Raw genomic sequence first — 15778 nt, 5'->3', positions numbered from 1 at the left:
GGGAAGCTGCATTGTGGGGACAGATGCCAAGGGGTGGAAGAATGTCCTAGCTCAAGGAGTGGTGGTGAACAACAGTGTTGTCTCAGAGTAGGACATTTCCCTTCTTATTTTAGGGTCCAGTGTGCTTTGGAGATGTTGCTGTTTGTTTCACGGATGAGGAGTGGGCGTTGCTGGATCCTGACCAGAGAGCTCTGCATAAGGACGTCATGGAGGAGAATTCTGGGATCATGGCCTCTCTTGGTAAGGCTCCTAGTGGAATCATAATATCAGTTTTTAAATTCAAAACTCCATATGTGACGAACCTCATATATTTTCACAGACCTCAACAGCGCCCCCTACAACACTGGATATTACAGTATCCGCCCCCCCCCACAAAAAAACCCTTGAATAGTAAATTACTGTTTTTTCTGTGAATGTTCTTCCTCCCGTTGCAGCTTATTAAACAAGCAGCAGCCTGGTCTGAACTCCCCAGGCCCTTTTGACTGTAAACTTCAGAGTTGTTAGGGAAGTTGAAGTAGCTTCTGTCATGTTTTCAGTTTTTGTTTTTCCTCCCGTCAGTCTTTGGTTGTCCAAAGAGAAGACTGACATTGGAAACGGAGGGATGCCATGATGGAGCCAAACAAAATCGATTCAAGAGAAGAGCCAGGCTTATCGAATCACAGATTCCCCTAAGGATGTCGGTTGATCCCCGTTAATTAATGCACCCAACCCTTCAGAAAACCATCCATCTAACCCACTTGTGTTATGCCTCTATTACCAGAGTTGACAAGTATTCTTCCTTAATTTCTCCCTGAGTCTCTAATCCATTACTCTTCATTGCAGATAGTGATGGACTGGAAATTAAGAACATGGGTGACCATGACAAAATCCCCACAATGGAGACGCTGAATAAATATCTTGAATGCGGGAAAAGTTCCTTTTCCACTTCCCATCAAAGAAATCCCATTGGGAAGGAACCCTATCAGTGCATGGAATGTGGAAAGAGATTCAGTCAAAAGGTCAATCTCACTTCCCATCAAAGAATTCATACAAGGGGGAAACCCTATCAGTGTGTGGAATGTGGAAAGAGCTTCAGGAATAGCTCAAAACTCACTTCCCATCAAAGAATTCATACAGGGGAGAAACCCTATCAGTGCGTGGAATGTGGAAAGAGCTTCAGGAATAGCTCAAAACTCACTTCCCATCAAAGAATCCATACAGGGGAGAAGCCCTATCAGTGTGGGGAATGTGGAAAGAGCTTCACTCACAGCCACAATCTCACTTCCCATCAAAGAATTCATACAGGGGAGAAACCCTATCAGTGTGTGGAATGTGGAAAGAGCTTCACTGAAAACTCCTCTCTCACTTCCCATCAAAGAATTCATACAGGGGAGAAACCCTATCAGTGTGTAGAATGTGGAAAGAGCTTCAGTCGGAGCTCCGGTCTCACTTCCCATCAAAGAATTCATACAGGGGAGAAACCCTATCAGTGTGTAGAATGTGGAAAGAGCTTCAGGAATAGCTCTAAACTCACTTCCCATCACAGAATTCATACAGGGGAGAAACCCTATCAGTGTGTGGAATGTGGAAAGAGCTTCACTGATAGCTCCACTCTCACTTACCATCAGAGAATTCATACAGGGGAGAAACCCTATCAGTGCATGGAATGTGGAAAGAGCTTCAGTAGGAGCTCCTTTCTCAGTTTCCATCAAATAATTCATACAGGGGAGAAACCCTATCATTGTGTGGATTGTGGAAAGAGCTTCAGTCACAGCAACAGTCTCACTCGCCATCAGAGAATTCATACAGGGGAGAAACCCTATCAGTGTGTGGAATGTGGAAAGACCTTCAGTCAGAGCGCCAGTCTCACTTTCCATCAAAGAATTCATACAGGGGAGAAACCCTATCAGTGTGTTCCTCCTCATCCTGGGGAAAAGTGACAAGAGGGGTACTGCAGGGTTCTGTCCTGGGCCCATTGTTGTTCAACGTCTTTATAAATGTCTTGGATGAAGGAACTGAGGGGATGCTCATCCCATTTGCAGACGACACCAAACGGGGAGCGGAGGCCAATGTGGCAGAAGGCAGAATCAGATCAAGGGCAGGAATAGCACCACTTTCTTCTGCCTTGGTCTGGCCCCACATAGAATACTGTGTTCAATTCTGGGCACCACAATTTAAGAATCTCAACTTTTGTTTGCCAGGGGCGGTGGGGGGTTACAGGTTTTGTGTTTTGTGTTTCCTTCTTGGTTCCTGTTTATTTAGCCTGTATGCATGCTCAAATAGTAAATAGTTCTTTGTAGTTAAGAGGCTTCCTCTGATCTGACTTTGTCCCCACGTGAGGATTTTTTGAAATGCTCAGAGGAAATCTGATTGGTTCTTACAAACGCTGTGTTAAAGTTCTTTTGTTAATAAAAACGACCTGGGCCAGGAAGTGGAACGTGCACTTTCTCCCAGAGTCTTGCTGGTCAAGCCTCGTGTCTATTGTATTAATCAGGGTCCAGTCCGTCCTTTGCCTTCAGAATGCAACAGCAGGGAACAGGAGCCAACTTTTAGAGGATGAGGGGTCTTTGCCCCTTCATAAAATATTTGAAGGGGGCACCCCCCCCCCAGTTGTTAGGCATTGCCATTCAAATGGCATGCATGCCCCACATCATGTATTGATTATGCGAGGAGGGGCTTACTAAACCCCTTCTATATTTTATTCAAGTTGGTACCCCAGGTATAGGGTGCTATAGAAATTAAATAAATGCATAAATAAAGCAAGACCATCTTGATCGCCTTCATTTGCATATGTTTCGGCTTGTCAATATCCTTATTATTATCATCATTTAAAAAAATTATGTGCCCTTTATCTGATTTCTCGGTGTTTCAGAACATAAACATACAAGTTGAAAACATGGCTTTCTCAAAAACTCGTCAAGCCAGAGAAATCTCTCTTTTTCTTTTTTCTTTTTGGATGGAGTTAGAAAGTTTGTTGATCAGCGGACTGCTGTGGAAATAGTCGCCCGTGATACTTATGTGAGGAAGCTGGTAAAATGTTGGCTGAATGAGGTAACTGTTAGGTGGATTTGACTGACCAAACCCAAAGAGGACTCCTTCATGGTTCCTCCTCATCCTGGGGAAAAGTGACAAGAGGGGTGCTGCAGGGTTCTGTCCTGGGCCCGTTGTTGTACAACGTCTTTATAAATGACTTGGATGAAGGAACTGAGGAGATGCTTATCACATTTGCAGACGACACCAAACGGGGAGCGGAGGCCAATGTGGCAGAAGGCAGAATCAGTTCAAGGGCAGGAATAGTACCAATTTATTCTGCCTTGGTCAGGCCCCACCTAGAATATTGTGTTCAATTCTGGGCACTACAATTTAAGTATCTTAAATTTTGTTTGCCCGGGGAAATCAAGAAGGTGGGGGAACACAATCCATATTCCTTTTATAACACGAGGCAAATGTTTGTTGAATATATAAATTGTTAAGACTGTTGCAGGAATCCACCCAACACTCATGGGAAAATGTATCGTGGTCTTTTAGAACAGGCATCCCCAAACTCGGCGCTCCAGATGTTTTGGGACTACAGCTCCCATCATCCCTAGCTAACGGGACCCGTGGTCTGGGATGATGGGAATTGTAGTCCCAAAACATCTGGAGGGCCAAGTTTGGGGATGCCAGTTTTAGAATAATGAAATGAAACTTTAACACATGACATGCTAAAAGTCTGAAATTCCATCAGGACAAGTTACTTTTTGTTTACTGTTGTAACTATTGCTTTCTGAATATTTATCTTCAGTACCATGAAGATAAAGAAAAATAATGGTTTTTTTTAAAAAGGAGATGGGGAAATCATGTGTCCTCTTCCATCAATCTGCTTGCATGTGTTGAGTTTTATTTGGAGACTGTAGCTCCCAATAATTTCATTATCTGTATGTGTTTCTGTGTGTTCAGCACACATGATTGCAGGTGAGACTGAATAAAACACTTCATTGGAAAAATTAGAAGTATCTAATGTTCCCTGGACTTTTAATAATAAATAATAATAATTTTATTCTTTATACCCCGCCCTCGCCAGCCAAGGCCGGGCTCAGAGCGGCTTACAAGCAATAATAAAAACAAGATGAATGATTGCAACTTAAAAACAAAATTAAAATGCAACATTGAAATATTGAAACATTAAAATATTAAAATGTAGCCTCATCGCAGGAGGAGAAGGAAAGGAAAAAAGAAAGAGAGGGAGGGAGGGAATCAAATTGGCTCCAAGCCAAAGGCCAGGCAGAACAACTCTGTCTTACAGGCCCTGCGGAAAGAAATCAGATCCTGCAGGGCCCTGGTCTCATGAGGCAGAGCGTTCCACTAGGCGGGGCCAGAGTTGAAAAGGCCCTGGCTCTGGTTGAAGCCAATCTAACTTCCTTAGGGCCCGGGACAACTAGGGTGTTGTTATTTATGGACCTTGAGGCTCTCCGTGGGGCATACCAGGAGAGGCGGTCTCATAGGTACGAGGGTCCTAGGCCGTGAAGGGCTTTGAAGGTCAAAACCAGCACCTTAAATCTGACCCTGTACTCCACCGGGAGCCAGTGCAGCTGGAAAAGCACTGGGTGAATATGCTCCCATGGCAGAGACCCCGTGAGGAGCCTCGCTGCAGCATTCAGCACCCGCTGGAGTTTCTGGGACAGCTTCAAGGGCAGCCCCGCGTAGAGCGAATTACAGTAGTCAAGCCTGGAGATGACCGTCGCATGGATCACTTTTAGGGCAATGCATGGTGCTTTTGTTTGGCACATAAAAATCTGGCTGCTCCCAAAGACTTGTCTGTCTGTCTCTGCACCACAACACTGCTTTGGAACGGCTTCTTTCTGATTGGTGCTGGTGCTTGAGGACGATGAAAGGTACTTAACAAAAAAAGGTTGGTTTACAAAAAATTCCCTAAAGCCACGTTTCTCGGGCTAGGCGGGCCATTGTCCTGGTCCCACTCATCTTATGGTGGACTACAAAGCTCTTAACAGCTTCTGATCAGATTGCCTTCCCCCATGTATTCCCAACTCAACTGCTTTGAGAAAACTGGCACAGTTACTGGTTCCACATAAAACACCTGAATTTGTGAGAAATCAAAGTTTTAGTGTGGCGACACAGGTAGACTTTGGAACTCCCTGCCTGCACTTCTTTTTTATCCCTCTTTTCTTTTTGGTGCCTGCAAAAATAAATAAATGTTTGTTTAGGCAAGCCCATCCGGATATTTAGAATGTGGACATGTATTTTAATCTGATTCTCAGCAAACGGTTCATTTGTAATTATTTCTAAATATTTTAAATAGTCGTGTGTAACTTCTTTTACTGATGGAAAAAGGTCTGTATGTGTGTGTGGGGTGTGTGAGAAACCGGGAACCACCTGACCTTGCTATGTCTCTGGAGCTGGAGCTGCAGAATTGGTCCTTTTCCCTGCAAGCTGCTCCTCCACTTTCCGGCCAAGGGAGGGAGATGCTCAGAGTCCAGCCAAGAGCCTCACCCCACAAAGGGATATCTGGGCACTGGCGGAGCCGGGGGGGGGCAGATCTCCCCCTAAATCCATTAGAAATAATAAGAATCTGAGGTTCTGCCAAGCGAGAGAGGCTGAGCTGGGTGGACTCGGCATTGCAAGGGTTAAAGGGACGTGAGCTGCCTTCCTAGAGAGGCAAACCCCCCCCCCTCCTCCAGAGCCAAGGCCCCTCCCTCCCAGTCCTTTCCTGCAAGGAAGGGGGGGTGTTACTTTGTGTCTCTGCTGCAAGGGCTGCCTCGCTCTCCCCTCCTGGGATCTGGTGAGTCTCCTCTCTCTCTGGGATCTGGTGGGGGTCCCAGGGCTGCAGCAGGGGAGGGGGCCTGGGGGGCCTGATCTGCTCCTGCAGGGGGGGACCCCAAGTCAGGGAGGAGGAGAGGGTCCTGCCAGGGAGGGGCCAGCTCTGCCACGCTCTCCTTCCTGCAGATCAGAGGATCCCTGACTCCCACGAAATCTCCCTTCTTTAAACAAAGGGGTCCCTGGGACTTTAACTCTGTGTGACCTCGCTCAGCCTCATTGCACAACAGAGGAAACATCTGCAAATGGTTTTCCAAAGCTGGACGAGGAGGTGGACTAGCCCCCCCTCAAAAAAAAAAAAGGTGGGAGAGAAAGGGCAGGAATAAAGAGAGGGATCCCAGCCCATAGTCTGGCTGCTGCATTGGGGACCAGTTTCCCAGTGTCTCCCAGGGCAGCTCCCCAAGGAGGCCACTGCAGCAATCCCCTCGCACCCAGAGCAGGGCATCCCAGGACCCCATCCTCTCTCTCCCAAAGGGATTGGTGCTGGCAAAGCAGCCGGAAATGGGCGCTGCTACTCCCTGAGCCTCCAGGGACCTGGGCATCAATGGCTGTGTGTGTGTGTGTGAAGCTATCTGATAGAATAACCATAATAAATTGCTGACCTAAATTCCAAAGGAGATGTCTTTGGCCCTGCCCACTTGGCCCTCAGGGGGTTGTGGGAGAAGCCTCAAGAAGTGGGAGAAGCTGCAAGAAGTTCAGAACTCTGCATAGATTAAGATATGAGCCAGAAGCTGCAGACGCTGCTTGGAGACCTTGCCCAGCTTGTCTTTAAAACCCCGAAATTCCTCCATGATGGCTTTCTTGTCAACTTTCGCATTGCTAGGCAATGCTTCTGTTATTTCGCTCAGTTCTTCTTCTCCGTAGTTACTTGTAGACTACATTCCCTTTCTCCTGTGGGGAAGGAATGGGGTCTGTGATGCAGACCCCCCAAGTATCCCTATTTCACAGGGACAGTCCTGGATTTTGCAACACATCACAGCACTGAATAAAACAATCCGGAAATGGGTTTCACATGTAAGTCAGACCAAGCCCAGAGAATAAAACATCACCATAAGCAGAGAACATGGACTCAGCGCATCTGGTCTTAAAGGAGCCTGAGAATTTTATTCACTGACTGACTCCTCTTAGATTTCACCCACTTCCTTCCAGATCACAAAAATGGCACATTTAACACCTGTACAAAATTTCAAAAGCAGAATATAAATATATACTCCCTGTTTCATACCTTTATGCTGCTCTGCCTTTCACAAAACCTGTGTCCTCGGCCCAGGCAAATTCTTGGCAGTCAGGGCATACCGAAACATCAGAGAACATCTCCAGCCATGGATGTTCTCACTGCAACTTTGAGAAAGTTGGTGGATTAACATTTTTCCTGTGAGGATTTATATCACTATTGTTGGTGCTGGTAGCCTCTTCTGCCTCATTGTCTGGTTTCCTAACAATTTTGGCATTGCTGCTAAAAAGAAATCTAAAATGTTTTTTCCCCATACTGTATTTATTAACAAAGGGATTTTGCAGGATTCTTGGGTGCTCAGTAGAGAGAGAAGAGGGTGTGTAAACTTTATACAACTTTATACACTGTATTTGCTTTGTAGGATTTCTAGCGCCTCTCCTTCAGACAGACAGAACTTGGCAGGAGACCAAAGGGTTCCTTCCGATCTCGCAGAGGCTTCCTGAGAGCACAGATGGATGAGCGAGATTCAGCTGGCCCTGGATCAGGAAGAGGCCATGCCAACCAAACTGGGAGCAGTGGGGGATTCTGGGAAAACTCTGGGCAGAAGATCCTGGGTGAGGAGGACACCCTCCGTGCAGAGGTGCAGAGCCAACAGTTGAGGCAGTTCTGCTGCCAGGAGGCCAAAGGACCCAGAGAGGTTTGCAGCCGACTCTACCACCTTTGCCGTCAGTGGCTGAAGCCAGAAAGGCACACGAAAGCTGAGATGCTGGACCTGGTGATCTTGGAGCAGTTCCTGGCTGTCCTTCCACTGGAGATGGAGAGCTGGGTGAGGGACTGCGGAGCGGAGACCAGTTCCCAGGCGGTGGCCCTGGCCGAAGGTTTCCTCCTGAGTCAGGCAGAGGAGAGAGAGCAGGTGAGAGAGACTTTCCTCTGGATACTCCCAAGGGGCTCCAAACAGGACAGAAAACATCCCATAATGGTCTGCTGATGGCCCATGCTTCAAGTCTTTGTCATTCTCTTTCTAGTATTTCTCCCCATTCTCTGTTTTGAATCCTTGTTTCTTTTTCAGGGAAAGGATCTCTTTGCAGAAATGGAACTGGATTCCTATGAGGCAGAGAGGCCTCCGTTGGACACCAGAGAGAGGCCACTGGGTAAGGAGGGAGGAGTTTTTTCTCTCTCCATTTGGTCATATTCCTTTGGCTTTGAACAGGATGGATTTGAATCAAATCATTTGTTTTTACAGAAAATCTCATTCTTGCTGGTATAATCTTAATATTTACAACCAGATGAAGGTTTCATTTTTAGAATAATAAATTTTCGGAGTGGTTTTTACAGTTTTATCAAAGATTACTGATTTGGTTAGAAATACATAGATAATTATGGAATTATTGTCAGGATCCCTGAGATAGCTGTTTATATTTGGACAACTTTTCTGCTGTACTTTATTGGAAGGAGAAAAATAAATAAATAATCATTTCCTTAATAACAATTTAAATATTTTATTTAACTAAAACAATAACGTTACAGCATATGTATCCATGTTTCTTAACTGACGTACAGTAGTTAGAGATTTTATTGTTTGGACAGTGCCAGTTGAGCCATGGGAAGAAGGGCCTGGAACCCGTGAACTCTTATTAGTTGACTGGCAAGCACTTCAAGGTCTCACCATGAACTTACAGATCCCGGTTACCACCCAAAGGTCCCAAGATTTGGGGAGTATTCTGGTCACAAGGTTGCACTTTCATTTTTACTGCTTCACACTTAGCTACTTCAGCAGATCTATTCTACTCCAAACCATCTATTCATTGAACTTCTTGGAATTTAGCATTTAAGAGTAAAGGGTTGATTCTGTGTATATAAATTTGCAAAGGGAGAATGGGATTAAGGTTTTCTCCTCAACTCTGTATGTTTATTTTATAGCATTTTTCCTGTGAAGAAAAGGCATGATTTCTTTGCGGACACAAATTCACTCTTTTAAGAACTGCAAAAACCAACATCTGTGATAATATCTTCATGTTAGAAAAACTGCCCCAAATATTCTTACAGAAACCCCTGGAATTGCATGACATTGTGAGTGGATTAATGGAATTCATTTACCAAAAAATTTAGACATTGTATATAAAGGCTCATGCTACATAATTAAAAACAAATCCTTATTTCCTTATGAATAGCCTTTGAACTATAATGTTACTTAAATAGAAAACTATCAATAGAAAGATTTTTCCTCCAAAAGCAATTTATTTTTAAAAATCAGATTTAAATTTTTAAAAATCCAAATTACATTTTTAAAAACCCTGTTTATTTTATATATTTTTGAATCATTGCTTTTCTAATCCACCATGCTTTTGAAACTCATCTGTGGGTTCATTTCATCTTTTGTTGGGGGAGATAGTGGGACCAAGATCCCAGAGGTGGGGAGATATATTTTTCACAACTAACATCTGAAATGCACCCAAACATCCAAATGCACTCAGCAGGCCAGACTGTCTCAAAGGCCCCTCTGTAGTTTGAGATGCACTGATTCACCTGTGAGAGAAGCAGGCACCTCCCCCTTACCATTTTCCCTCTTGCAGGTGACACAGTGATACTGGCTAGACCTCTTCATCCATCTCTGAATGGGGACAGAATGGAAGCAGCGGCTGTGGATCAGGTCAGGGGAAGCAGCCTTGTGGGAACAGAGGCCAAGGGGTGGAACAATGTCCTAGCTCAAGGAGTGGTGGTGAACAACAGTGTTGTCTCATAGGAGAACATTTCCCTTTTTCTTTTAGGGTCCAGTGTGCTTTGAAGATGTTGCTGTTTGTTTCACCGACGAAGAGTGGGAGTTGCTGGATCCTGACCAGAGAGCGCTGCATAAGGACGTCATGGAGGAGAATCGTGGGATCGTGGCCTCTCTTGGTAAGGCCCATGTGGGATCATAATATCTGTTTTTAAATTCAAAACAGCTCTCTATGATGAACCTCATATATTTTCACAGAATTCAACAGTGCCCCTTACAACACCTGGGATTTTAATATTCCCACCATTAACCTTGAACAGTAAATTACTGTTTTTTCTGTGGATGTTCTTCCTCTGGTTGCAGATTCTTAAACAAGTATCGTTCTGGTCTGAACTCCCCAGACCCTTTTGACTGCAAACTTCAGAGTCATTAGGGAAGTTGAAGGAGCTTCTGTCTAAAGTAGGCTTTCTATTTTTGTTTTTCCTTCTATAAGCTTTTGGTTGACAAAATAGAAGACTGACAAATCTGGAAATGGCAGATTTCTGTGTTTATGTATTTTTCTTTGTGTGTGTTTGTATTCCTTTTTATGCACGATAATAAAAGAATAGTAAAAATAGTATGTATATATAAAAAAGAACAGTAACAAAAATGCAAAACAGAAAGAAATTTAGAAAACCATTAGAAGGGGTTGAAGGAAGTCTAAGGATGTCAAAGCCAAAGATTTATTATGTGGTATTGGAGCTGTAATGTTGGAAAATATGTGCAACTAATATGTGCAATTAATAAAAATAATATATATATATTAAATTATATATCACAGGTTCCCCTAAGGATGTCAGTTGAACCCCGTGAATAAATGCACCCAACCCCTTAGTAAACCCATCCATCTAAACCACTTGCCTTATGCCTCTATTACCAATGTTAACAACTATTCCTCATTAATTTCTCCCTGAGACTCTAATCCATTTCTCTTCATTGCAGATGGCGAGCGACTGGAAATCAAGAACAAGGGTGACCATGACAAAATGGAGAAGCCGTATCAATATCTTGAATGTGGAAAAAGTTCCCATTCTACTTCCCATCAAAGAAATGCCATTAGGAAGAAACCATATCAGTGCTTGGAATGTGAAAAGAGCTCCAGTACAAGCTCCTCTCTGAGTTCCCATCAGAGAATTCATACAGGGGAGAAACCCTATCAGTGTGTGGAATGTGGAAAGAGCTTCAGTCAGAGCGCCCATCTTACTTCCCATCAAAGAATTCATACAGGAGAGAAACCCTATCAGTGTGTGGAATGTGGAAAGAGCTTCACTGATAGCTCCTCTCTCACTTCCCATCAGAGAATTCATACCGGGGAGAAACCCTATCAGTGCGTGGAATGTGGAAAGAGCTTCACTGATAGCTCCACTCTCACTTCCCATCAGAGAATTCATACAGGGGAGAAACCCTATGAGTGTGTGGAATGTGGAAAGAGCTTCACTGATAGCTCCACTCTCACTTCCCATCAGAGAATTCATACAGGGGAGAAACCCTATCAGTGTGTGGAATGTGGAATGAGCTTCATGAAGAGCTCCTCTCTCACTTCCCATCAAAGAATTCACACAGGGGAGAAACCCTATCAGTGTGTGGAATGTGGAAAGAGCTTCATGAAGAGCTCCTCTCTCACTTCCCATCAAAGAATTCATACAGGGGAGAAACTCTATCAGTGCGTGGAATGTGAAAAGAGCTTCAGTCAGAGCTCCAATCTCACTATGCATCAGAGAATTCACACAGGGGAGAAACCCTATCAGTGTGTGGAATGTGGAAAGAGCTTCAATAATAACTCCAATCTCACTTCCCATCAGAGAATTCATACAGGGGAGAAACCCTATCAGTGTGTGGAATGTGGAAAGAGCTTCAGTCAGAGCGCCAATCTCACTTCCCATCAGAGAATTCATACAGGGGAGAAACCCTATCAGTGTGTGGAATGTGGAAAGAGCTTCAGTCAGAGCTGCAGTCTCACTTCCCATCAAAGAATTCATACAGGAGAGAAACCTTATCAGTGTGTGGAATGTGGAAAGAGCTTCATGAAGAGCTCCTCTCTCACTTCCCATCAAAGAATTCACACAGGGGAGAAACCCTATCAGTGTGTGGAATGTGGAAAGAGCTTCATGAAGAGCTCCTCTCTCACTTCCCATCAAAGAATTCATACAGGGGAGAAACCCTATCAATGCTTTGAATGTGGAAAGAGCTTCTGTCACAGCCACAGTCTCACTTCCCATCAAGTAATTCATACAGGGGAAAAACCCTATCAATGCTTTGAATGTGGAAAGAGCTTCAGTCACAGCCACAGTCTCACTTCCCATCAAGTAATCCATACAGGGGAGAAACCCTATCAGTGTGTGGAATGTGGAAAGAGCTTCATGAAGAGCTCCTCTCTCACTTCCCATCAAAGAATTCATACAGGGGAGAAACCCTATCAGTGTGTGGCATGTGGAAAGAGCTTCAGTCAGAGCTCCCATCTCACTTCCCATCAGAGAATTCATACAGGGGAGAAACCCTATCAGTGTGTGGAATGTGGAAAGAGCTTCAGTCAGAGCTCCAAGCTCACTTTCCATCAAAGAATTCATACAGGGGAGAAACCCTATCAGTGTGTGGAATGTGGAAAGAGCTTCAGTCAGAGCTCCCATCTCACTTCCCATCACAGAATTCATACAGGGGAGAAACCCTATCAATGCTTGGAATGTGGAAAGAGCTTCAGTCAGAGCTGCAGTCTCACTTCCCATCAAAGAATTCATACAGGGCAGAAACCCTATCAATGCTTGGAATGTGGAAAGAGCTTCAGGAAGAGCTCCAATCTCACTTTCCATCAAAGAATTCATACGAAGAGTGGAAAACCCTTCATTATACAACTTTCAGTGCTAGGGAAACACACACCAGTTTAAACAGGCCTTTGGCTGAATGACATCTAATGCCCTATTTAAATGTGGTGGGGAGTTGGGGGTTACAGGTTTTGGGCTGTGTGTTTTGTTTTCATTGTGTGATTTTATGTTGTAACCGTCCTGTGACCTGTGAGTGTAGGGAATGGGAGCCAGCTCTTAGAGTCTGAGGGGTCTTTGCCCCCCAAAAAGATATGTGAGGGGGCCACCCCCCAGTTCATAGGAACAGCCATTCAAATGGCATGCTTGCACCGCATCCTCTGACTGTTTAACTGAGGCGGGGCTTACTAAACCCCTCCTATATTTTATTCAAGTTGGCACCCCTGCTATAGGGCGCTATAGAAATGAAATAAATATAATAACACCATCTAAATCGCCTTCATCTGCACATGTTCCAGCTTGTCAATATCCTTCTTATTATCATCATTTTAAAAAAATTATGTGCCTATCATCTGAGGATTTCATAGTGCTTCACAACATAAACAGACAGGTTGAAAGCAGGGCTTTCTCAAAAACAAGTTAAGCCCGATAAATCTCTCTTTTTCATTTCTTTTTTTGGATGCAGTTACAAACTTTGTTGATCAAGGGACTGCTGTGAAAATACTGCATCTCAATTTCAGTAAGGCTTGCGACAAAGTCCTCTGCGACATTTATGTGAGGAAGCTGGTAAAATGTGGGCTGAATGAGGTATAGGGCACTATAGAAATTAAATAAATGCATAAATAAAGCAAGACCATCTTGATCGCCTTCATTTGCATATGTTTCGGCTTGTCAATATCCTTATTATTATCATCATTTTAAAAAAGTATGTGCCCTTTATCTGATTTCTCGGTGTTTCAGAACATAAACATACAAGCTGAAACAAAAAATTCCTTCCAGTAGCACCTTAAAGACCAACAAAGTTAGTTCTAGGTATGAGCTTTCGTGTGCATGCACACTTCTTCAGATACACTGAAACAGAAGTCACCAGACCCTTCTATATAGTGATAAGGTGGGGAGGGGTATTACTCAGAAGGGTGGTGGGAATGGGTGAAGCAAGGGGTGAGAAGGTGAAAAATGGCTTTGTCATGTATAATGAGATAAGAAACCAATGTCTTTGTTCAGACCAGGTCTCTCCATGGTTTTAAGTTTGGTAATAAGTTGCAATTCAGCAGCTTCTCTTTCCAGTCTATTTCTGAAATTCCTTTGTAATAGAACAGCTACTTTGAGATCTTGTATAGAACGTCCTGGGAGATTTAAGTGTTCTCCTACTGGTTTCTCTGTCTTGTGATTTTTTTGTTTTGACTATGGCAGACCAACATGGCTACCTATCTGTAACTGGAACTATACAAGTTGAAAACATGGCTTTCTCAAAAACTCGTCAAGCCAGAGAAATCTCTCTTTTTCTTTTTTCTTTTTGGATGGAGTTAGAAAGTTTGTTGATCAGCGGACTGCTGTGGAAATAGTCGCCCGTGATATTTATGTGAGGAACCTGGTAAAATGAGGCTGAATGAGGTAACTGTTAGGTGGATTTGACTGACCAAACCCAAAGAGGACTCCTTCATGGTTCCTCCTCATCCTGGGGAAAAGTGACAAGAGGGGTGCTGCAGGGTTCTGTCCTGGGCCCATTGTTGTTCAACGTCTTTATAAGTGACTTGGATGAAGGAACTGAGGAGATGCTTATCACATTTGCAGAGGACACCAAACAGCGAGCGGAGGCCAATGTGGCAGAAGGCAGAATCAGTTCAAGGGCAGGAATAGTACCAATTTATTCTGCCTTGGTCAGGCCCCACCTAGAATATTGTGTTCAATTCTGGGCACCACAATTTAAGTATCTTAAATTTTGTTTGCCCGGGGAAATCAAGAAGGTGGGGGAACACAATCCATATTCCTTTTATAACACGAGGCAAATGTTTGTTGAATATATAAATTGTTAAAACTGTTGCAGGAATCCACCCAACACTCACGGGAAAATGTATCGTGGTCTTTTAGAACAGGCACCCCCAAACTGCGCTCCAGATGTTTTGGGACTACAGCTCCCATCATCCCTAGCTAACGGGACCCGTGGTCTGGGATGCTGGGAATTGTAGTCCCAAAACATCTGGAGGGCCGAGTTTGGGGATGCCTGTTTTAGAATAATGAAATGGAACTTTAACACATGACATGCTGAAAGTCTGAAATTCCATCAGGACAAGTTACTTTTTGTTTACTGTTGTAACTATTGCTTTCTGAATATCTTCTGTACCATGAAGATAAAGAAAAATAATGTTTTTTAAAAAGGAGATGGGGAAATCATGTGTACTATTCTATCAATCTGCTTGCATGTGTTGAGTTTTATTTGGAGACTGTAACTCCCAGTAATTTCATTATCTGTATGTGTTTCTGTGTGTTCAGCACACATGATTGCAGGTGAGACTGAATAAAACACTTCATCGGAAAAATTAGAAGCATCTAATGTTCCCTGGACTTTTAATAATAAATAAAAATAATTTTATTATTGATACCCCGCCCTCGCCAGCCAAGGCCGGGCTCAGAGCAGCTTACAAGCAATAATAAAAACAAGATGAATGATAGCAACTTAAAAACAAAATTAAAATACAACATTGAAATATTGAAACATTAAAATATTAAAATGTAGCCTCATCGCAGGAGGAGAAGGAAAGGAAAAAAGAAAGAGAGGGAGGGAGGGAATCAAATTGGCTCCAAGCCAAAGGCCAGGCGGAACAACTCTGTCTTATAGGCCCTGCGGAAAGAAATCAGATCCTGCAGGGCCCTGGTCTCATGAGGCAGAGCGTTCCACCAGACTGGAGCCAGAGTTGAAAAGGCCCTGGCTCTGGTTGAAGCCAATCTAACTTCCTTAGGGCCTGGGACAACTAGGGTGTTGTTATTTATGGACCTTGAGGCTCTCCGTGGGGCATACCAGGAGAGGCGGTCTCATAGGTACGAGGGTCCTAGGCCGTGAAGGGCTTTGAAGGTCAAAAGCAGCACCTTAAATCTGACCCTGTACTCCACCGGGAGCCAGTGCAGCTGGAAAAGCACTGGGCGAATATGCTCCCATGGCAGAGACCCCGTGAGGAGCCTCGCTGCAGCATTCAGCACCCGCTGGAGTTTCTGGGACAGCTTCAAGGGCAGCCCCGCGTAGAGCGAATTACAGTAGTCAAGCCTGGAGATGACCGTCGCATGGATCACTTTTAGGGCAAT

General features: G+C 44.1%; 1 protein-coding gene across 4 annotated transcripts in view; it reads left to right on the top strand.

The window, feature by feature from the left end:
- LOC307214690 (uncharacterized protein) overlaps nt 1-14764 on the top strand; it is an 84606-nt gene extending 69842 nt beyond the window's left edge. For all 4 annotated transcript variants that reach the window (XM_079973563.1, XM_079973561.1, XM_079973560.1 and 1 more), the window contains 3 exons: nt 9736-9862; nt 10665-13285; nt 14093-14764. In XM_079973563.1, the coding sequence (XP_079829689.1) occupies nt 9736-9862; nt 10665-12604 (2067 nt within the window). In that variant the 3' untranslated portion in view covers nt 12605-13285; nt 14093-14764. The remainder of the gene's footprint in view (nt 1-9735; nt 9863-10664; nt 13286-14092) is intronic.
- The last annotated feature ends 1014 nt before the right edge of the window (nt 14765-15778 follow it).

This window comes from Podarcis cretensis, assembly GCF_951804945.1.
Source record: "Podarcis cretensis genome assembly, chromosome: 4".
NCBI lineage: Eukaryota > Metazoa > Chordata > Lepidosauria > Squamata > Lacertidae > Podarcis > Podarcis cretensis.
Note: the sequence above shows the minus strand (reverse complement) of the source record. Positions and strands in the feature narration are given on the sequence as shown.